The following is a 22922-nucleotide window of genomic DNA, read 5'->3' on the forward strand; positions in this document are numbered from 1 at the left end:
AGGGAAGATCGGGGTGGAGAGTTGTTTAATTGGTACAGAGTTTCATTTGGGAAGGAAGAAAAAGCTCCAGAGAGAGGTGGTGACGATGGTGAGGGTAACTCTGCAGCACTGATGTGAACGCACTTAATGCCCCTGAACTTGTGCTTAAGAACGGGCATGACAGGGTTTTTTATGTTGTGTGTATTTTGACACAATAAAAAATAGGCATAAAGAAAAAAAAATGAAGCTGGGGTCATTCTATAGGAAAAAAAGAACCTCTTTGTAAGAGTGACTATGGCCAGATCAAAATTGCTAATTCCACGGGGAAAAACGGAAACCCAGAATGACATGGAAGCAGAGCACTGACTGACTTGAAAACTCACGTGTTCTCAACCTCCCCTAGCATGGGAATCCCTTTTGAACATTAAAAAATTAACAATGATCCTCCTGTAACGATAGAAATTTTGGTCCCAACTGATACTGCAAAGGGAGGCATGATCCTAAAAAAAAAAAAGAATGAATTTAAATGAATCGTTGATGATCTATCCTCCATACACTTTTGAAAAAGGGAAACACATATGTGAGGAAGACAAGCTGTAGATTCTGTCCACCAGCCATGCTTGATGCTCAAAAGGATTCTCTGATCTTTTAAAATACCACCTCAGGCCCCTTGGGGAGCCGCCACACACAGGGTGAGAAGTGCAACTCTGTAAAAGAGCCCAAATCCCAGCAGTCACCTTCCCAGACACCCAGAAAGCCAGTAAGTCCAAACATGCTGTGATGCACAAATGCAGCTCTTCCCAGAAAATAGACCGAAATGCACACAGCAGAGTGTCTCCTTGACAGGAAGGCACAGGTCCTCAACGGGGCTCACCTGGGAGACTGCAGCTCAGGGCCACCCTTCCCTACACAAAGCCCTCAGAGCCGTCAGCTGCGTGACCACACCTGTCTGTCCTGCTGGCACTTCCCAAGGGAGTTACCTCTTTGAGGTGATGGTTCAGAATATCAGCTCCCCTCTCTCTCATTAATAATGTGTATCTTTACCACTTTCCCTTCCCTAAGCCAGAAAGACCTGAAGCTATTAGGGATTTATCAGTGACTCCAGACATGATAGTCATTTAGAAATCATCCTTAGGATCAACACTCCAGCATACGGCCATAGGCAACACTCAATAGGACCCGTAAAGCTCAGAAAATGCCAAGGGTTAATAAATGGGATGGCATCCAATTGAAAAACGCAGCAAAGGAAACAACTAGGTATGTGAAGAGAGAACCTACAGAAGGGGAGAAAATCTTTGCTAGCTACTCTTCTGTCAGAGAATTAATATCCAGAATATATAAAGAACTCAAAATCTTAATATCAAAAACACTAATAACCCAATTAATAAGTGGGCAAATGAATTAAAGAGACACTCCTCAAATAAATAAATACAAATGGCCAACAACTGTATGATAACTGTTAACATGATTAGTAATTAGGGAAATACGAATCAAAACTATACTGAGATTTCATCTCACACCAGTCAGAAGAGTCGTTTTCAAGAATATGAACAATAATAAATGAAGGAGAAGATATGGAGAAAAAGGAACACTGTACACTGTGGGTGGGATGTAAATTAGTAAGACCACTAAGGAAATCAGTATGGAGGTTCCTCAAAAGACTAGGCATGGAACCACCGTACAACCTAACTATACCACACCTCAGTATTTATCTTACAGATTTAAAGTCATCAGAACTATAGCAGCACATTTCACAATAGCCAGACTTTAGAACCAGCCTTGGTGTCCACTAAGGGATAAATGGATAAAGAAAATGTGGTAGGTAAAGAAAATGTGGAGTTTTATTCAGTCATAAAGAAAAATGAAATTATATCATTTGCAGGAAAATGGATGGGACTTGAGACTTTATGTTAAGTGAAGAAAAGCCAAACTCAGAAGGTGAAGGGTCAAATGTTTTCTCTCATATATAAACAGGTAGATCATATGGCCAGTTCCCCAATGGACAGACCTCACTAAGAGTGTCTGTCAGTTTTCAGAAACCAAATTTGTTGGAATCTATACCAGAAGATTATGACTTGCTTGGCTCACAGAAGTAGCATGAAACTAAATGTTTTAAAAAAATACAATGAGAAATATAATTTTCAAGAGAAAAGAGTTCCATAAAAGAGAAAAGGATTATTATTCCATTAAATCAGTGCCTTCCAGAGAAACCAAACTAGCCTGTGAAAATTGGTGATAACGTGTGAACATGCTAGCCTGTGAAAATTGGTGATAACGTGTGAACATGGGAAATCGTACACCTATTAAACTGATTTTATGATCCTAATAAAAACGTGAGTGCTAATAAAACTCTTGCTTTAAATTCATAACTTGAAAGTACCTATTAATTTTAGATGTGGGTAATCATGTGGTGGACCTAAAGCAACACTGGACTTTCAATGGCCCTGAAAGGCAATGCTATAAAACATTTTAATTAATAAAACTCCTGGAATTCTAGGAAGCAATTGTCTCCTCAATAGACAAAGATCTAGCAGATAATGAGTACTCATAAAATTTTCTGGATAGTTTCCTCTATTGGACAATACTTACAGAAAAACTTCGACAACTTTCTTTTAGGGATGGGCTAACATACAGAAAGTGAAAAGAAATAGATAAATCAGGTTACCAAATTCCTTTTGGACAATGGTTTAGGCTTGGGTGAAGGCATGGAAACAAAATTGGCCTGAAAATTTGGACATGGAGCTCAAACCACTCCCTGGAGCCAAGAGGACATGAGGCACAGGACTTTAGAACAAGCAGTCAGGACATCGGGGTTAGAGTTTCCTTGTGCTCTTGAGGACAGACCATGGACATGTTACTTAACCTCTCTGTGCCTCAGTTTCTTACAGGCAGAATGGAATGACAGTATGACCACTTCACGGGGTTATTTTGGGAGCTCATAAGGGATGCTGAATATAAAGCATTGATCACAGGGCCTGATACCTAATAAGTGCTCAATAGATGCTAATTATCATCATTTTCAGCAGTTATTGGTGACTCTTCATTGTTGAAGCAAAGGACAGTCTTAATCTCTTTCTCTCACACAAATCTCTTGCCCCTCATTCCCCAGATTTTCTCAACTCTATCTCCCCTTCCAACATAATTCTCAACTGGATTAAGCAAAACTGAAAACAGTTTTTGAAAACTGTTTTAGAGAAAATGACGAAAAAAAAAATGAAAGGCACATCTTGGATCTTCCCCATCTTCTCTTTCTAAATAAGGTAAATATTCTTCAGTGCATCTTGGATTCACTTGTAAAGAATCTAAATCTCGGGGCTGGGGTTGTGGCTCAGCCGTACAGTGCTCACCTGGCACAGGTAAGGCCCCGGGTTCGATCCTCAACACCACATACAAATAACTCAATTAATTAACAATATTGTATCCAACTAAAACTAAAACAAAAAAAATATTTAAAAAATAAAAAAGAATCTAAATCTTGACACAGTAAAAGAAAGGTAATATGGAGGAGGTTGGAGGAAGGAAACTGGTAGTTATGGAGCACTTGGTGTGTTTGAAGTATTCTGCTTGGTGCTTTCACAATAATCCTGTAAGAATGGCGTTATTAACCCACTACACAGACCAAGAAATTGCAGTTCAAAGAGGGTAAGAGCCTGCCCAAGGTCACACATTGAAGCATAAGAGCATAAGAAAGCATAAGAGCAAAAATAGAAAGGAAGCATAAGAGCAAAAATAGAAATTCATCACTTGTGACTCAAGCCTTGTGACCTTTCAGCAGGGGATGGCAGCACACAAAACCTTGCTCTAACCCATGTACATCCGACACACATACACACACGTCCTGTGGTAGTGGATCTTTGACAGGTATGCTAGCAATCGTCACAAAAGCCAGTCACCCTAAAATCTAACTCAGTGAAACTCGCAGCCCTTTAGGTTCTCTCCTCATGGTGCAAAAGATCTTCGGGTTGGGTGAGTTTTGTACAGTCGTCAATACCTACTGACTGTTGGAAAGGACTTTACTGCAAGAATGAGGATCGAGGCCAGGTCTCTGAGGCCTCAGGGACAAAGAGCCCTGTCACCTTCTTACTGTTAGAAAGAGACTACTGCAGCCATTTTTTTTTTCACCTCATCATCTACGTACTCCATCTTTCTTCTAGAAAAGGTAAAGAAGGTCCCAGCAGCTGTTAAAGCAGAGGTTGGAGAGATTATAAGGATGTCAGAAGCCTCAGGGAAATCCAGCAAAATCTGAATGACACAATGAGATAGCCAAATGATTTTAGAAAGGAAGAGACATGTCAGGTTATCAGCAAAGCAGGCACTGCATTTAAGACCGAGTTCAGTCCCCAGTGGGAATTAAAATTTTGGTGTTGACACCCTCAAAATCCACGTCCTCAAAACCAAGGAAACAAGTCACTGAGGCAAGTCATTGAGTTTAGAAACGGAGACTGTTTGGGAGGACAAGGCCAGCTGCCTCAGCTCCCCAGAAGGCTTGGCTTTGAGCTGTTTGTTTCCTTCTGCTTTCGGCACTGAGTTGCACCAAGTGATACAATGGGGCGGAGAAGCAGAGGGCGGAGAACACCCCTACTGACAACTGCTCTTGTGCAGGTAGGCCAGAGTAAGTCAGCCATGGGGGCACAGTTGGCCCCTCCTTTATAAACCCACCTCGTACTAGCTCCATGGCAGCATTAGACATGAGCAAGGGGCGATCTAAATCCCAGATTCATCTCCAAGAATAGAAAACACCCAGAAAGAGATGTTTGCTAATAATGAACCAGGCTTAGGAAGATACAGCAGGTGTGTGAAGAAGAATCAGAGGTCATGATCCAGTTCAGCTCACTGACAGAATAAAGTTAAACCCTGTGAAGGCAGATAAAGACAGGGCCATTATCAACTTTCTCTTCACTGGCCATTTTTATCTGTCCCCAGGTGATCAAAATTTGCCAGAAAGAAAAAGAGAGATGCTGTTAAAACTCTCATAAAGAACGTTTAAATGTTAAACACTATCCAGTCCATATTTTAAGTCCTTATATTTTAAGCATAGTTTGATAGCTTGACTGTTTATAGATAACAGCGAAGATGCATTTTCAAGGCCATTAAAAGCTCTTTCAGTGATCTCAGAAGACAACAGGGAACACCAAGGGGACTCTGGCCAGGCACTAAAGATACGTGGAGAAAAGGAAGAATTCTACATTAATGAGTCCCTGTGGGCCAGCTAAGAGAGTGCAGAGAATTTTGCCTGCTGAAGAATGACAGCACAATATCTAACTCTATGTATATTCATCAGAGTCCAGACTACAAGTATTTTCTCTTCTTGGTAAAAAAAAAAATGATCTTATTCCCAGAAAATAAAATCTCCAAAACCCTCTCAAAGAACCCAGGTGAGACAGGAGAGTTCTGCGGGGCCGTGGTGCTGGCATTGGAGGACTGCGTGGAACCACCGACGGAGACACTCCAGGGCTCGAGTGGAAGATTCGCAGGTGCAGCTGGGGGCCTGTGGAGCCACTCACCCCTACGTTCAGGTGAGGTCATGATTCTCACTGCCCCACTGCCTGGGGCTAGGGATTGCACCCGGGCATTGCATGGGCTAGGCAAGTGTGTACTGCTAAGTCACACCCCACACCTTTTAATTTTGATAATGGGTTTCCCTAAATTGCCCAGGCTGACCTCAAACTTGTGATCCTCCCGCCTCAGCCTCAGGAACAGCGGAATTACAGGCATGTGCCACCGTGCCCAGATGAGCTGTTCCTAGCTGGGGCAATTTTACCCCGGAGAAGACATTTAGTAATGTCTGGAGACCTATTTGGCTGTCATGTCACAGATAGTGATGATACTGGCATCGAGATACTGGCTAGGGATGCTGCTAAACATCCTACAATACACATGACAAAATGTCAATCATACCAACACCGAGCTCTCTGTTAGAGGAAGGCAGAAAAGAAGAAAATATTCATGGAAAAACTGTGTCACCATCACTCTTTAAGAGCTTTTGTGGAGTCTGCTTTAGGGATATCATTTATGTAGGTCACTCCAAATGTACATTCTGGGCCTATTATTAAAGCTAGAGAATATCCCTGAACTAATTTAGAAGAGATCTGGTTGATAAAGCTTTAAAATTATTTGCTTTTATTTTGCATTTTAAAGCAATTATCTCCCATCTCCTTCTAGTCCCTTAGGGAAAGTAAGAAAACAGTCATTTACTTTAAAACCAGGGCTCTTCTCTCTAATAAAAAATAAACTCACATTATCCATGTAACATTAATCTGACTGAATTATTTGTTGTGAATTTATAATATGCTATGCCCTAGCACAGCTGTGTTATAGGGACAGACAGACTCACATGTACACATAACCAACCCACGGGCACTCTCACCAAATTGGAAGCTGCAGTTCACCAATATTATATCTTTTGTATGCTATTGAAATGGAGCCCTTAGACTAAAAGCTCAGCCCACCACTAGCCCTCCTGCCCTGCCTTTCTGGGTACAACACTGGTATGAGTAACTAATCGCCCAATGAACGTTTTCACAGCTAATACAAATCGGAAGCTGTGGTCAAACCCACAGTGCTGAAAATAAAACCCAGTTCCAAAACAGGGATTTTCATGGGTTTGAAATAATAATAATAATAATAGTTTCAAGTTAACTCCACTGCTGGATGCAAGCTCAGGGACACCTTGCCCAAAACAGCCTCCTGCCAAGTGAATTCTTCCAAGTTTTCCCTTGGCTCACGCCAAGTATGTAGCAGAGGTCTCCAGGAGCCTGTCTTCCACCACCTGTCGCTCCCCACAATCCAAAGCGATGGATGAGCCCACTAACTGAACATCACTAGCAGACTGAGATTGTCATCGCCCTGTCTTGAGCAATTGGCAACCTCTAATGTCACCCAGTGATCATGGCACCACCTCGAGGGCAATGTGTTATTTGTCAGCTACACCAGATTCCTTTGGGTCCAGAGCAAATTAAACATTTCTGCCATATCCTTGGGGAGAAAGACCCAAGGGGGAAAAAAGAAAAGATTGTCCCTTGGCTTTAGAGGAAATATCAGAAAGCCTGCTGCTCAGCCCAATAGAAAGAGGCAGCAGCCTCCTCCCAGAGGCCAAAGTCCAGCTTAGAACAAGCAAGTGGGATCTGGTTCAAAATTTGGCCCATTTTTTCTATAGGATGCTGTCAAGTAACAGTCGGCCAGGGACCAGAGAAAGAGCCAGCCCACAGCAGGGGAGAGAGAGCCCTCTCACTTCAGAACCTCCTTTGCAATCGGTGTCAGCCCTGTTTTATCCCAAATAATTATCCTCCCCTGATAACTGCTCAGATTTCCCTCTAGAAGCCCGGGAAGAATTGTTTTTAACTTAATTAACACAATATGCTTTTAAAAAAATGTAAAACTCCACATTGGTTTCATGATGTGGAGGAATACAGTATATCTGACAGTAAATATTTTCAGCCCACCTGGAAGAGGTAAAGGCAGGATCACTGGTTCAAATCCAGACCTTGCCACCAACTCACTGTGTGGCTCGAGGCAAGTGGCCTGACAAGCCATGGGCTCCATTTTCTCAGATGTGAAATGAATTTCACAATAATAGTGTTCCCCAAAGAGGGATGCACATGCCATCTGTATCTAAATTCCCAGAGTGTTTTTCACTAGGGTGGGGCCCAACAGTGCATACCCAGGAATATACATACGACATTCCTAATACTCACAAATTTCCCCATCCACTCTTGTCTTGGAGACCAAATAACCCCTCTGCAGTTGGGCAGGTCCATGTGTCTAGTTCAGGACAATGGGGTCTCTCTAGGTAACAAAATCCTTGTGAAAACCAGTTTGCAATTGCCAGCTCTCTCCCTGCCTCAGCAAGCCCTAGGGAGTTGTCTGGCCTGAATCAGTCTTGGCAGGGAGTGGAGTAAGGTGGGGTTATTTGTTACCACAGCATGAACTAGCTTCTCCTAACTAATCCAAGGATCCCAAAGGCCACCTCGTTTATGATGGGAGGAAGAGAAGGCAACTTTTCCCCATGAGTGGTCCGTGTGGCCAGCTGCCAATCAGCCCTGTGGAGATGCTATCATTTGCCTACTCCAACTTCTTTTTTGCTAATAGAATTCTAATTTTGTTCATCAGGGCAATACGTTCAGCCCCCAAGAGATGAAATATCATTCCTCTAGCCCAGGGGTTCTCAAACTTTAGCAGGCACTGGAATCACCTGGGGAGCTTGGAAAACAGATTGCTGGGCCCAACCCTTCAGAGATTTTCCACATTTAATAAGTTCCTGGGGGATGCTGATGCACATGGTTGAGGGACCAACTTTGAGAATCTAAGTAGGTCCAATTGCCCTTGGTCGGATATTTGCTTTCCTAACCTCCGTTGCAGGTGGGAGTGGTCATGTTATCCAATTCTGGTCTCGAGACAGAAAGAAGTCTACAAGGTAATTTCTAAGAAATTTTTCTCCCACAAAACAAGTCTCCACCAAAACAATATTGAAGAAACAGAAGTCAGAGAATTGACATTTCTTGACTTCAAAGGTTAGCTACATTAATCAAGAGAGTGTACTACTGTTGAAAGAATAAATACATTAGTAGAACAGAATAGGGAGTCTAGAAATAAATACATATAAGTAGAGTCTAATTATCTTTTTATTTGGTGGGGGGAGGTAAAGGGTACCAGAGATTGAACCCAGGGTAACTTTACCACTGAGCTACATCCCCAGCCCTTTTTATTTTATTTTATTTTTTATTTTGAGACAGGGCCTCACTAACTCACTGAGGCTGGTCTCGAACTTGTGATCCTCTTGCTTCAGCCTCCAAGCCGCTGGGATTACAGGTGTGTACCACCATGCCCAGCTAGTCAAGTTATTTTGGACAAAGAAAAGCCAAAACAAGAAGAAAAGACAGTCCTTTTAACAAAAGGTGCTAGAACAATCACATACCAAAAAAAAAAAAAAAAAGAAGGAGAAGAGAAGAAGGAAGAGGAAAGACACAGATCATATATTCTTCACAAAAAGGATCTCAGTCCTAAAAGTAAAATGTACGATTACTAAACTCCTAGTTAACATGGAAGAAAATATAAATGACCTTGGGATTAGAATTGACCGTGAGGATAAATACCAAAAGCACAATCCATGAACTGGATTTCATTGAAATCAAAATGTTCTTCTCTGCAAAAGACACTGTCAAGAGAAGTAAAACACAAGACAGAGATTGGAAGAAAATATTTTCAGAAGACCTATCTGATAAATATATTACCCCAAAATACACAAGGAACTTGTAAAACCCAATGACAAAAATAAACTCTATTATAAAGTGGGCCAAAGGCATTAATACTTTATTAAAAAGATACATACACGGCAACTAACCATATGAGAAGATATGCCACATCATCTATCATTAGGGACAGATTAAAACAACAAGGAACTGGTGTACCTCTAGACACCAGTTAGAATGACCGTTATCCAGTTAATGCCAAGGGCTGGCAAAAATGCAGACCACAGGGACTCTCATTCACTTCTGATGGGATGAAAAATGGCATGGCCACTTTGGAAAACAGTCTGGTGGGTTCTTACAAAACTAAACATGCTCATATTACAGATTCGGCAATCATATGTCTTGGTGTTTACTCAAAAGAGTTGAAAACTTATGCCCATACCCGATCCTACAAATGGATATTTATAGCAACTTGACTTTTACTTGCCAAAAGTGGGAAGCTACCGAGGTGTCTTTCAGTAGGTGAATGCAGCCGTTAACTGGGTGCCTATGGAAAATGGAATGTTACTCAGCACGAAAAGGAAATGACCTGCAAGTCACGAGAACACTACATGCATTTGTAACTGAGTGAAAGAAACCAATCTGAAAAGACTAGATACTGCATGATTCCAGCTATGACACGCTGGAAAAGGCAAAACTATAGAGACAGTGAAAAGATCAGTGTCCATCAGGGGTTAAGTGAGAGGGAGAGATGACTGAGCAGACCACAGATCATGTTTAGGGCAGTGAAAATACTCTGATGCCATAATAGTGGATGCATGTTATTTCACATATGTCCAAACACAGAATGTACAACAGCAAGGGTGAACCCTAACACAGACTATGCACTTCAGTAATAATGTTGTGTCTGTGTAGGTTCATCAACCGTGACAAACGTATACCACTCTGATGAGGGATGTTGGTAATATGTGAGCAGGTATATATGGGTATATGTGGGAAATCTATGTACCTTTCTCTCGGTTTTGCTGTGAGCCTAAAACTGCTCTAAAGAAACAGTCTTTTTTAAAAATGTGTCTCTTCTATCTTGCTTTAAATGTGGTTGGTTAAAACAGAAATACTTGGTCCTATGGCAACCCTCTTGCAACCATGAGGTAACAAGCAAAGGAGGACAGAGAACAAATGGGGGTACACCTGACACTGTGGGGCCAACGCACCAACCCTGAATCCACCTACCTCCAGGCTTCTTGCTAGGTGAAATGAATATGTGTCCAAACCCTCAGCCCACTGTGAATTGGTACAGGAAGGCATGTGCATTGTTCCGGCTTCTTGCCCCACATGGAGGGACTTCAGCGAGTTTAACACTCTGAGCCTCTGTCCCCACTGTTCAACCACACAGGTGACTTACAAGCTGAGCACCTGGAGGACTCAGAAGCTGAGCACCTTCAGATCTGGGACCATCTTCCTGCAAAGCGGTGCACTCTGCTTTTCTCTCCACGATGTAGCAAGATTAGAGGAAGAGCTGCCTTGTGAAGGAGGTCTGTGCTCCTATGACCATATGACTCAGTGTGTCAAAAACGTCCCCCCCCGAGGACAAACCACCCTAATCCCCAGAACCTGTGATATGATGAGATATCACCACCCCCCCACGACTGCATGATAAGATGTAGCACGGTTGACCCCAAGGCAGGGAGATTATCCTCCCAGGCCTGATGTGATCACCTGAGCCTTTAAGAACAGAGAACTTCCTCCAACTCAGCCTGAGAGGAGTCAGACAGAGTCAAAGCAGGAGGAGGATTTTGCATCACATCTCTACAACCATAGAGGCTATTTTTTTTTTTTCCAAAACCTGCATGAGCCTGGAAGCAGATTCTTCCCGGGATCGAGAGCCCAGTCTGGCTCACACCTTGATTGTGGTCCTGCGATATGTTGAGCACACCTACCATCCAAGCCCACCAGGACCACCGACCTACAAAGGTGAGACACAACCAATGGAAATGTGAAGCTTCTAGGTCTGTGGTCATTTGTGACACAGCAAGAGAAAACTAGTAAGTCCTTTGGCAATAGAGACAAAGTTGTATTCTCTGGTCAGCTGGTCAGCTGGTCAGCTGTAAGGCTGACATTTTTATCTCTGTCTGACTCCTCTATTTCTCAGTTCTCAACTCCAGGGGAGAAGAAAGAGTTTTTATTTATTCACTCCATTTAAAAAAAAAAACAACAACAACATTCAGGCATTTGATTATTCTTCAGCCAAAAGCATTTCCTAAGTCATGCAGTACCCCTCCGCTACTCTTCAAAATGAGGCTCGGACCTGGAATATGTTAAAAAAAACCTAAACCAGAATCACCTCGGAACACAGATACTTGGAAGGTTGTGTTCATAGTATACATTTTCTCCACACACACACACACAAAAATCCTCTCCTCCCAAGAGCTGAGAGAAAACCTAGCAGGCAAAGAAAGAGACCTAATAATCATCATGCAGATTTCTTTTTTTTTTTTTTGTAAACAATCCTTCCCCATGGGAACTGGAAATTCCCAGCTCCAAGTTTTGCTGGTTTGTACAGTTTCCTTGCCCAACCACCTACCTAAGCAACTGGCCTTTGAAATGTAGCTTACGGGAATGGCCAAGAGCTTTCCGATTTTCTGCCACAACCTCACGCACAACAAGGGAAGCACTGTGTGTTCGGCAAGTGTGCAGCCCTCCTGGGATTGGGTCAGCCCTGCCAACAGCCCCCTCCGACATTGGTCAGGACCTCCGTCGCGTGCTGCCCATTCAAGAGCAGACGTCTGACTCGCCTTCCTGCAAGACGTCCCATCTCCTGTCGCACTGCGTGGACCTGAGTGGGGCCAGGAGCATAAAAATGGAATGGCTCTGCCCCCAAGTCCACTGAAGGACCCATCCAGATCGTTCCTCGAAGGGGAAGGACGCGCTCCGTGTGTGTTCCGCAGCACACTCTGCTTGTCGCCTGAAATGCATCAGGGAAAACTCAGTCCCCCAGTCTGGTAGCAGATGGATTCAAATGACTGAAACCTCTTCTCTCATTGAGAATAAGAAACTAAATTTCTTCATTTTATTTTATTTGCTCAAGGGAGATTGGAAGAGCATGTAGTCCACCCCTTTCTTCTACAACTAAGGAAACGGAGAGCTCAGGAAGCTACATAAAAATAAGCCCACCAGGTCAGCCATGGCTCCGAGGGAATCCCGCTCCTCTGAGTGTTCAATCGGCTGGATTCGTTTTTTTGCTTTTTGTTTTTTTCTTTTTTTCCCTCACTCAAAGGGCCATGCGACCATGGCTAAGAGGCCACTCTGAGAAGTTCAAAATGGCTCTTGGAGAGAGGGCCGCCTTGGCTCAGGGAGCCCTAAACATCTGAGAGGCAGAGAAGGCAAGGGTGGTGGTTTCCATGGTGACCAGCGAGGAGCCCAGGTGCTTGTTCTAATGAGGTTGCTGGGCAGCCAGCACCCGGGCAGCAAAGACGGTGGGACATTCCAGAAAAACTCACACACACACAGAGAGCTATGCAGATAAAACCTGAGCCAGTGGCTAGCCTGCCAACAAGCCCTTCTCACAGAGCAAGCAGCATGTCTGGCCCGGTGCCAAGCTCTTTCCCTCATATTATTTCATTTAATCATCACCAAAACCTTCTAAAGCAGATTTGAATTCTGTTCCCTTTAGCCAGTGGGTAAACTGAGGCAACTTTCCCAGAATCACGGGGCTTATCAATGCAACCCCAGACCAGCTACAGTGCCTCACTCAGTCTTCTCCCTCTCCTAAAACATAACACGCTCTCGAACGGCTGGCCAGAAGCTTTCCTGCCTTCTGCTAAAGAAAAGTATAAATCATGGTTTCAGAGACAGGCGTAAGGTCAAAATTTGAGAGTTCTTATCCTGTGGGGGTGAGGGGAGCACAGCTGTAGGGCTCGCCATCTACTGTCTTCACCCATCATTGCCAGATTCTAAAATGGTCAACAATCGTATGATAACATGTTCAACATCTGTAGCAAGTAGAGAAATGCAAACTCAAACTACACTGAGATCCCATCTTACTCCAGTCAGAGTGGCAATTATCAAGAATACAAGTAACAATAAATGTTGGCAAGGATGTGGGGGAAAGGTGGCTAGCGGGACTGCAAATTGGTAAATCGCTCTGGAAAGCAGTATGGAGATTCCTCAGAAAAATAGGACTGGAATCACTATTTGACCCAGTTATCCCACTCCTCAGTCTATATCCAAAGGACTTTAAATCAGCATACTACAGCAATGCGGCCACATCAATATTCATAGCAGCTCAATTCACAATAGCTAAGCTATGGAACCAACCTAGATGCCCTTCAACAGATGAATGGATAAAGAAAATGTGGTATATATACACAATGGAATATTACTTAGCCACTAAGAAGAATAACATTTGCCAATAAATGGTTGGATCTGGAGACTATCATGCTAAGGAAAGTAAATCAGTCCCCCCGCCAAGAAAAAAAAGTTTGAATGTTTTCTCTAATAGATGGAAACTAACTCACCATAAAGTCGGGGGCATTGAAGGGAAGAGTAGAAGTACAGTAGATTAGACAATGGGGAATGAAGGGAAGAAAGGGAGACAAGCAAAGGAAAGACAATGGAATGAATCTGATATAGTTTTCCATGTACATCCATAAGAATGGGACTCTAACTAGAATCAGATATATTCCATTCTTGTATAATTATTATATCAAAATGAATTCTGCTGTCATATATAACTAAACAGAATCAATTTAATAATAAAAATAAACCCCCCAAAAAATGTTATTTTTAAAAATTAAGTCATCTGCCAGTGGCTCACACCTTTAATCCTGGTGACTTGGGAGGCTGAGGCAGGAGGATCACAAGTTCAAGGTCAGCCTCAGAAATTTAGCAAGAACCCCATCTCAAATTTAAAATTTAAAAAAGCTGGGATGCAGCTCAGTAATATAGTGCCCTGGGTTCAATGCGCAGTACTGCCAATTAATGAAATAATAATAATAATAATAATAATAATAATAAGTCATCATAAGAAAGAACTTCCTGATGAAGATCTAGAATATTTGAATCAGGCCAACACTGAACAAGACAGCAGAAATGACCTTAAGCCTATGTTAAACAAGAATCTCAGGAAAGCATATGAACAGGTGACAACTAAGGGTGTTGGGAACCTCAGTCCAATCATGTCCACCCCACATGCCTGTCACTGGTGCTAGGCACATCACCTTTAGTAAACAAATTCCATAGCTTGAGATTTCTGTCTGTCGTGTAAAGGTAAATATTTCCAAGAGGGGAAAAAAAAAAAAACTCACTCAGGCAATAATATCCTTTACCCCTTAGCATGAAGTAGGCTCCATGTGTCATTACTGAGGGAACACTCAGCAGAGGCAGGCAGAACAGGGAGGAGCCCCGAGGAGAGAGGCACAGAACAGAGTTCAGAGAAGGCTGGTCTCAAAGAAATCAGGATCCGCCTAGAGACACTGTGCACAGGAATACAAAGGAGTGGAGGAGCTCCCGTGGCAAAGTGGATGGATTTACAATTCTCTGCTTCATGGAAAAAAAACACTAAGGAAACCATCTTCCATCTTTAAGGAGAGCTAAATGCTACGGTTTGAATGAGTCTCCTCCAAGATTCAGGTGTTGAAACTTAATGGTCCCTATGCTAGTACTAAGAGGTGAGGCCTTTAACAGGTGATTAGCTTCTGAGGGCTCCACCTCATGAATCAGAATAAGGCCCTTATACAAGAGGTCTCAGGCCGTGTTACATCCTTCTCACCTTCCATCCCCTCGCCTTTATAAGGACTCAACAATCTTCTCTTCCAGAGGATGCCACTAGAAGCCGCGCCACCTGGAAAGGTGAGAACAGGCCCCTCACCAGACAACCAAACCTGCCAGCACCTTAATCTCAGACTCCAAGCCTCCGAACTATGACAAAAATTCCCTTCTCTACAATCCACCCTGTCTCAGGAATTTTGTTATAGCATTATAAACAGACTAAGACACTGAGTATGCCTCACCTCTTCATAAAATCCGCGTTGGCAAATTTATACCTGACCCTCTTGTCTCTTCATCCCTGAAATACCTCTCTATAGTAGGAAGCTATTCAAACAACAGGGCATTTAGGCCCAGCTACCTATGATTGCCATTGGTCAAAATGGAAAACCCAATCTTCACGTTACACACTATTTCATTTAAAATGAATGGTGCCCCTGATAAGGCCTTCTGAATCCTACTGGAGTGAAGCCAAACCAGATGGCAGAGGTTAAAGTTAAATAGATGCAGTACTCACTCGAAAGACCTTCTCCACTCTTGCAATGCTTTTCCCAAAGATGGTTCCAAGTTGGTCTCCAATTCCAGCCAATAAGAAACCAAAGAGTGGAATCCCAAAGATGGCATATAAAATACAAAAGATTTTGCCTCCTTCAGTGCTTGGAGCAATATTCCCATACCCTGGTGAGAAATATCAGAAAGAGAGAGGAAGACAGGTGAAATGGAAGAGAAAGTAGACTATTGAGCAAAGAATCCACAGACTTTTTTTTTTTTTTTTAAAGATTTGTTCATCTCCCCCACTTCATGAGTCTTAGGGAATAGAATTCCATTTTGAAGGGCATATTACGAAACACTGTTCCAAGTTTAAATAGTTTTAAGTTTTCATAAATCTTAAGAAATTATTTGTGTCCACCCAGAATTGCATTTCTGAGAGTGCATGTTGCTCTTCAGAAACACCAAACATCATGGACATGATTGGTTTGGGTAAACTGAACATCTGGAAAGGTTTCACCATTGCCTGTTTAGATTAGACAGGGCTTCTTCTGCACAGTACTATCTAGTGGGCATCTTCTTCACCTGAACGGACTGTGGCTGTCTTCAACATCTGCTTTTGTAGAGTAATGGGTGCTGACCATTGGAGAGGAAATCTAGTCTAGTTCAAACTCAGATAGGACCTATGATTTCTGCAGTCCTACCCTGGGAAGCCGGGCAACAGTAAACAGAAACAAAGAATTTTGTGCCTCTTTCCCCCATTGACGGGGAAGTCTAGCTGTGCCTGGTTCTGATTTTTCTCTTTACTGGGAACTCCACACCATCTCTGAGTTCTGCCTCTCCACCCACCGCTTCTTGCACCAAGGGCAAGCAGTACTCAACCAATGGTTGCTGGTAAAGTGGAGGTCTGAATACAAGCGAATCCTTCTATGAATGTGAATTTTGAAAAATGCTTTGAAAACACCAATATCTGCATGCTTAAGAGTTTTGCATTTACATAAGTAGCTAAACTGTATCCTGGGCCCATTCCATATGAATGGGGCTTAAAAAAAAAGTTTTACTGGGAGAAAAAAGCTTATAGGGTTAGCACAATTTACATAGGACAAGAGCCTCAATTATTTGTTGTTTATTTTCATGCCAGTTAGCATCACAATTTTTTTAAAAATATTTATTCTTAAGTTTTTACATCTTTGTTTTACATTTATGTGGTGCTGAGGATCAAACCCAGGGCCTTGTGCATGCTAGGTGATGAGCACTCTACCACAGAGCCACAACCCCAGGCCCCAGCATCACAATCTTATGCTAACGAGCCTGGTCCCTGAACCACTCTTCCAAATTTGGGTAGCTCCTGTGGGGCCTGTTTCTGAATCTAAGCCATGTGTCAGTTATTGGGTCCACAGTCACGAACACACTGGGAATGAAGCGAAGCATAGCACAGAATGATGCTGAGGACTGTCTATCAGTCATTCTCCTGCAGACCCAGAGGGCTTGCTGATGACTTTGCCCTTTGCAGATGAGTCACTCGGCTATTTTCCTTCTCAATTTTCTGTCCAGAATCACTCAAACCTCTTATCACAAATTATTTAAATTTCCATTTCTTAAATGAGTGTTCAAGCAAGACTTTCTAATCTTATGTTTCTTTTTTTCACCACCGTTTTGATTTAACCAGGCAAAAAAAAAAAGGGGGGGGGGGTTGGTAACTTTTCTCAAGTGTTTTCAGGAATTTAGGAAAAATAATTTTGCCAAGCACTCTTCTCTAGAATACTCTGAATTACATTAATCGAGCCCTGTTGGAAAGGAAAAAACATTGTGCTTCTACCATGTCACTTTGTACTGGGTTCATGATGACCCTTGGAAACATTCTAGAAACTTAAGGAGACATTGAAGACTCTAGCTTGGCTGTCTCACAATTGCCCAGTCTTAGGGAAAATAGATTTCCTTTCAGTCTGGTGTTACAGAAAGAAACATATTGTAGATGCAGGCAAATTGAAGCTTTGAACCTGCTGCAAATGAATTGGCATATGAGGCACAAGAGCTATGTGCTTCCTCCAGCATTCAGAGACGACCCCTTCTCCACCTCCTGGGTAAAGGACTGTGCTCAGGGCACATCAGTGTTGCCCAAGGAGCCTCAGATAGAAGTGAAGAGATGGAGACTTATTTGATCATATGCTATCAGGTTGTCCTTAGACCCACTCAACTTCTCCTAGTGGTGGAGAGATTTTTTTTTTTAATGCAGGGAAAAATCAGCAAACTTTAAAGTACTATGCCCATGCAAATATATACATATATCATTATTATTATTACAATTGCTAGTGTTTTCAGGCTAGAACACTATAACAAAATTAAAGGAAATTCTTAGACACATGTACTCGTAATTTTACAGCCTCTTTCTTTGGAGACTTGCTCCATAAAGGACAGAATGTGATCTCCACTCTTGAGCAGAGCTACATCTCAGGCACAGGCCTGTGTGCATCTGTATTCCATGCCTCTGGTGATCTATATGGAGGAACTGTTCTACCCTCCACACTGTCACTCTGGGAAAATTCTAGAATTTGCACTTTGGAGCTTTTCTCAGAGGCAATGACAAGTCCCCATTCCTGGATTTGGGGCTCTAGCTGTACCAGGCCTGCTAAGCTGCCCTGCCCATCCTTCCAGAATGCTTGGTGAAATTCTGAAGTAAGGTTTGAACATGACATTGGGGCTCTAGAACTAGAGATGGCATGGGTTCCTGCTCTGACTTTTCCATTTACTGACCTTAGATCTGGGCAAGTTATTTGATCTCCCTGCCTCACTGCCTTCCTCTGAAAGATGGAACTATTAAATCACCTACCTGTAAGCCTTTAAACATTAAATGAGTTACATGTGAAGCATGAATTACACCTGAAGATTAAATACATAGTAGAAAGCAAGCACTCAGTAAGGGTTCGCAGTTATCATCTGACCCTGTGGTTTTATGTGGGAAGGGATCGCTCCTAAGCAATACAGAAAAACTAAGCAGCCCCAGGGAAAAACAGATGGTTGATCCTATTTTCCTTCTGGCAACCCGGCTGTTCTCCCATAGCACCAGGACAAGGGACAAAATGTCTGTACCTTGAGCTGAGCTGACTCAATGATTCAGGTGAGCCTATGGCTGGATCTGAGGTATGGGTGTGTCTTGGACAACTAGAGGCAATCAAGGCTGAGAAATAAGTGGGGTGACAGCTGCTAGACATGCAATTGTTCATAGAACAAGCCCAGAATACTAGAACTGGATTTAAGTAAAGCACAAGGTGTCCACGAAGTTCCTCCATCAAATGCCTTTTGGTGATTTTTAGCAAAAGACACCATCCAGCAGGGACACACCCAAAGAAGCTGTTACCAATGAGCAGGACCAGGGGGGCCTCAGCTCTGTCACCATGAGCTAGAAGATAGTCCCAAGTCTTTTGTGAAGAGAGCGGGTGTTTGAAGAGGATTCATAACCAAGACACACAACACACATAGAAGCTTCCATTTGCTATTTACACACCAAAGTTAAATCTTTACCAAGCTATGTAGTGTTCAGCCCCCGCTGTTTGGTTAAGAGTGTGTAGGCAGTCTGCCTGATGGATGTGCAAACTGTAATCACACCAGGCCTCACTCTGAGAAGGCCTGCATGCTTGGTTTAATGCTCTCCTGTAGCCAGCTTGACGTTCCTTTTAACAAGGGAATGTATTTTCATTTTGCACTGGACCCCATAAATTAAGTAGCTGGTCCTGATGAATGAACCTGGGTTCCAATGCTTACTAACTATGAGATAATGGGCAAGTTACTTAACATCTCTGGGCCTTAGTCTTCCCAAAGATAAAAGTACAGAACCTACCTCGTGTTGTTATTGCAGGATTAAATAAGATCATGTATGTGCAGCATAGAGCCCAATACCTGGTAAGCATTTAGTAAATGTTAGGCTCAATGACTGCTATTTCCATTGGCCCTGAGTTAAAGAGCCAGTCTAAATGCTGGATAAGTACAAGCAGCTGCCTCGATTTCTTTTTAGATTTAATCCTTAACTGAGGCTGCAAGTGACACCATCACTGTCTATCACCTGGGACCTGACCAAGGGCTCTCTTTGATGCAGGTACAGCCAGCTGACCCAATCTGAAAGTGCCTCAAAGACTAAAATCTAATTGCATTTCATAGCTGTTGGTAAGAATGCAATAATTTGTTGCCCTTCTACAAATTATGGTTTATGGAAAAGCATCTTCACAAGGAATGAGCATCATTGCTCAAGTTTAGAAAAGCTACTTGCTAGGAATCCAGTAGCAGAGTCAACAATCAAAGACAGATGGGACTTTCTTGCATCAGAATTAGTTATGGAGCAAAGAAAAAGGGTGCAGGATACCCTCGGCAAAGACTGAGCAGAATCTGGTCTTCCTTCTGGTGTGGCTACTGGTTGCAGAAATGTGAAAATATATTCTCTCTGCTTTACAGTTGGCCCTCAATTTTCATAGGAGATTGAGTCCAGGACCCTCTGCAGATAGCAAAATGCACAGGTGCCCAAGTCCTTTCTATAAAATGGCTTAGTATTTGCACATAAACTTATGTACATCCTTCCACATACTTTATTTTTTAAAATTGCTTTAGTTGTAAATGGACATAATACCTTTGTTTTGTTTAATTATTTTTATGTGGTGCTGAGGATCAAACCCAGTGCCTTATACATGCTAGGCAAGTGCTCTGCCACTGAGCTATAAGTGCTCAGCCCCTTCCATATAATTTAAACCACCTCTAAATGACTTGTAACACCTAATGTAAATGCTATGCAAATAATTGTTATTCTATATTGCTTAGGGAATAATGACAAGGAAAAGCCTTCTGTACACATTCAATATAGATGCATTTTTTTCTTTTGATTATATTTGATCCATCGTCGGTTGAACCCATGGATGCAAACTTGTAGATATGGAAGATCAACTATACAAGTATAAATCTTTCCAATTATCTCAGCATGAGAGAAGCTTTTTTAAAAAGAAGTAGTTGATATCCTCAGATAAAAGAAACCTCTGATATTTGAGTAGTAGTGCTGCTTTTCAGAAAAGACCTTATTATTCCTGAGATATCTCTCTCTCCTCTCTCTCTCTCTCTCTCTCTCTCTCTCTCTCTCTCTCTCTCTCTGTCCATTCTAAATAATGAGCTTTTTTTTCTTGCATATGGAAAGTATCTAACCTGATGCTGCTCATGAGAGTCTTTCTTGAAAGCAATTTGGTGAGGCCTTAAATGGTCAATACCCTTTGACAGGACAATCCCATGGGAATCTTTCCAAGGAAGCAACCAGAGATGAAATCCTGCCCAAAGATTTTCATTGTGGTGTTAAGAGTATTTCAAGAGTAGAAGAGCTTAGGTCTCCTACAAGAAGTCATTACAGTGGATAGTGGATCCAAAGGAAACCATCAAAGACACACTTTTCAAAGAACTCTAATGTTCCAACATCACTAAGAGTATGAGGAAACACACACATTATTATGTCACAAACTATATGAACTCAGGCAAGCAGGTGGATATTTGTGTATTTCACAATTAATGAGAACACAGCCCTTCACTCCAGCTGCTCCATTTTCCTAGCTCCTAAGTAGTGGAAATTCCTTATGAAGAACTGGAAAAATTACTGGGCCCTGAGTTTTCTTATAACCCTTACTATCACATGCAATGAGTGAATTTACCACTCAGTAATTGGAAAAACAATTATTTCTGTACCCCATTATTCTTATTCATGTTGTACTAAGGTTCTCTTTGGAATTCTCTAACTATACAACTTTCTTAAGACCCTCTACTCTGGGGGTCAAATTAGCCAGTTAAGTGGTGTACAATTTGTAATAACTTTAGTTTTTAAGATAAAGAGAGAGTAAAGAAAAAATAGGCTTTTTTTCCTAAGGAATAGGACAAAGACTCAGTCTTCAGTGCTAACTCCGTACATGATGCTAAAGTATACTTGAGTAGGGTTTTATTTTTGTGAGCATGTTTGTTTTGTAATAGCTTCCTGTTTGTGTACAGAGCCCCTTTATTTGGAAAAGATTCCCATCCTGCACATAATTTGTGTGACACAATGTCCTTCCTCCCACATAGTGGGAACAGCCTCCCAGGTAGCCAGGATATGGGTACAAGAACCTAGAGGCTCACCAGCTAGGATGGCTCTGCCTAAGACTTTAAATCAAGAGCATATGACCCACAGATGGTGGAAGAGTGCCAGCTCCAGTGGCCAGCAGAATCAGGCACTTGTCCTGAGGTCAGAAGATACTGACTGGGCCTCTACGAGCCCTGACCCGAGAGTGTGGATTAGTTAGGACATTTTGCGGGGGGGGGGGGGAGCACAGGTAGCAGAAAGTCCAATGAGAACTGTCTTCAGCAAAAATAAATAAATAAGAAAAAAAGGAAACACATTAACCTTAGGAAGTAAGAGATTTAACATCTATTTATCAATATTTCATGAGCAGCTCCATCCAGAACTCGAAGGAAGTGAGCAGGACCCATTTACCACTGCCCTTTTATTACTGTGTTTGGTTAGTATTAGAAAGTTCCAGCAGAACGATCTATCCAGGCAAGAAAATGAATGGCAGTTACCTAGGCTTCTGTCCAGATTTACCTCCAATAAGAAAGAGAGGAAGTCAGCAAACACAGTTGGATAAACCAGGTTCCCAGTTCCTAACAAGTTGACCCAATAAATACCATGAATGAAGGTCATCTCAGTGTAGCTATAATGTTTTTCAATGCATCCAAGAGACCACTAATTTTGCCATGTCATAAAACAAGAAAATTAAGAGTTTTTTTCTTCTGACTTCTTCAATATATAATATTGTCTCATGGATCCAATATCTGAGTACTGGGTAACATTTTTCAAAACGTACCTCTAAGAATGGCCCAGACTTTCTCAATATTGATTATTTTACAACAAATCCTCCAAAATGCAAGACACATTTCCCCATCTTAATAACCAGACTGTCAAACAACCCAACCTGACATTGGTCTTCTCCATCAACCACAGAGATGTCCTCAGGGGTTGCTGGGATCTATCACACTTGATGCCCATACATCGAGTGGTGTCAGGCCATGTAATTCCTTTCTTGGGTGCTGAGCAGTCATGTACTAACACGACCTAACTTGGACTGGGGCGTCAGAAAGTCCCACTAGTCCACACATCCATGGGTGTAAAGGACACCCAGAACACTGGTAATCGTCGACGTTAATGTATTTGCAGATTTGCAAATGTAAATCTAGTATGCCATATATTTAGATCAAGAGCCAGCGATCACAGCTAATTTTAATTGTCAACTTGACTGGACTAAGGAACTGGTAAAGCACAATTTCTAGGTGTGTCTGTGAGGGAGGTTGGCATTGGTGGACTGAGTGGGAAGCTCTGTCCACAAAGTGGGTAGGTAATATTCAGTCAGCTGGTAGGGAGGGGCATAAAACAGAAAAGACAGAGAAAAAAAGGATTTCCACTCTGTCTCCCAGAGCTGGACCACACCCTTCCTCTCCTGCCCGTGGACA

The 22922-nt window shown here is 42.3% G+C and overlaps 1 protein-coding gene across 2 annotated transcripts in view; it reads right to left on the reverse strand.

Moving 5' to 3' along the window:
- The window catches only part of Kcnk10 (potassium two pore domain channel subfamily K member 10), a 127271-nt gene that overhangs the window by 26432 nt on the left and 77917 nt on the right, over window positions 1-22922 (reverse strand). For both annotated transcript variants that reach the window (XM_040274794.2, XM_021723721.3), the window contains exon 4: window positions 15451-15611. In XM_040274794.2, the coding sequence (XP_040130728.1) occupies window positions 15451-15611 (161 nt within the window). The remainder of the gene's footprint in view (window positions 1-15450; window positions 15612-22922) is intronic.

This window comes from Ictidomys tridecemlineatus, chromosome 5 (assembly GCF_052094955.1).
Source record: "Ictidomys tridecemlineatus isolate mIctTri1 chromosome 5, mIctTri1.hap1, whole genome shotgun sequence".
Lineage (NCBI taxonomy): Eukaryota > Metazoa > Chordata > Mammalia > Rodentia > Sciuridae > Ictidomys > Ictidomys tridecemlineatus.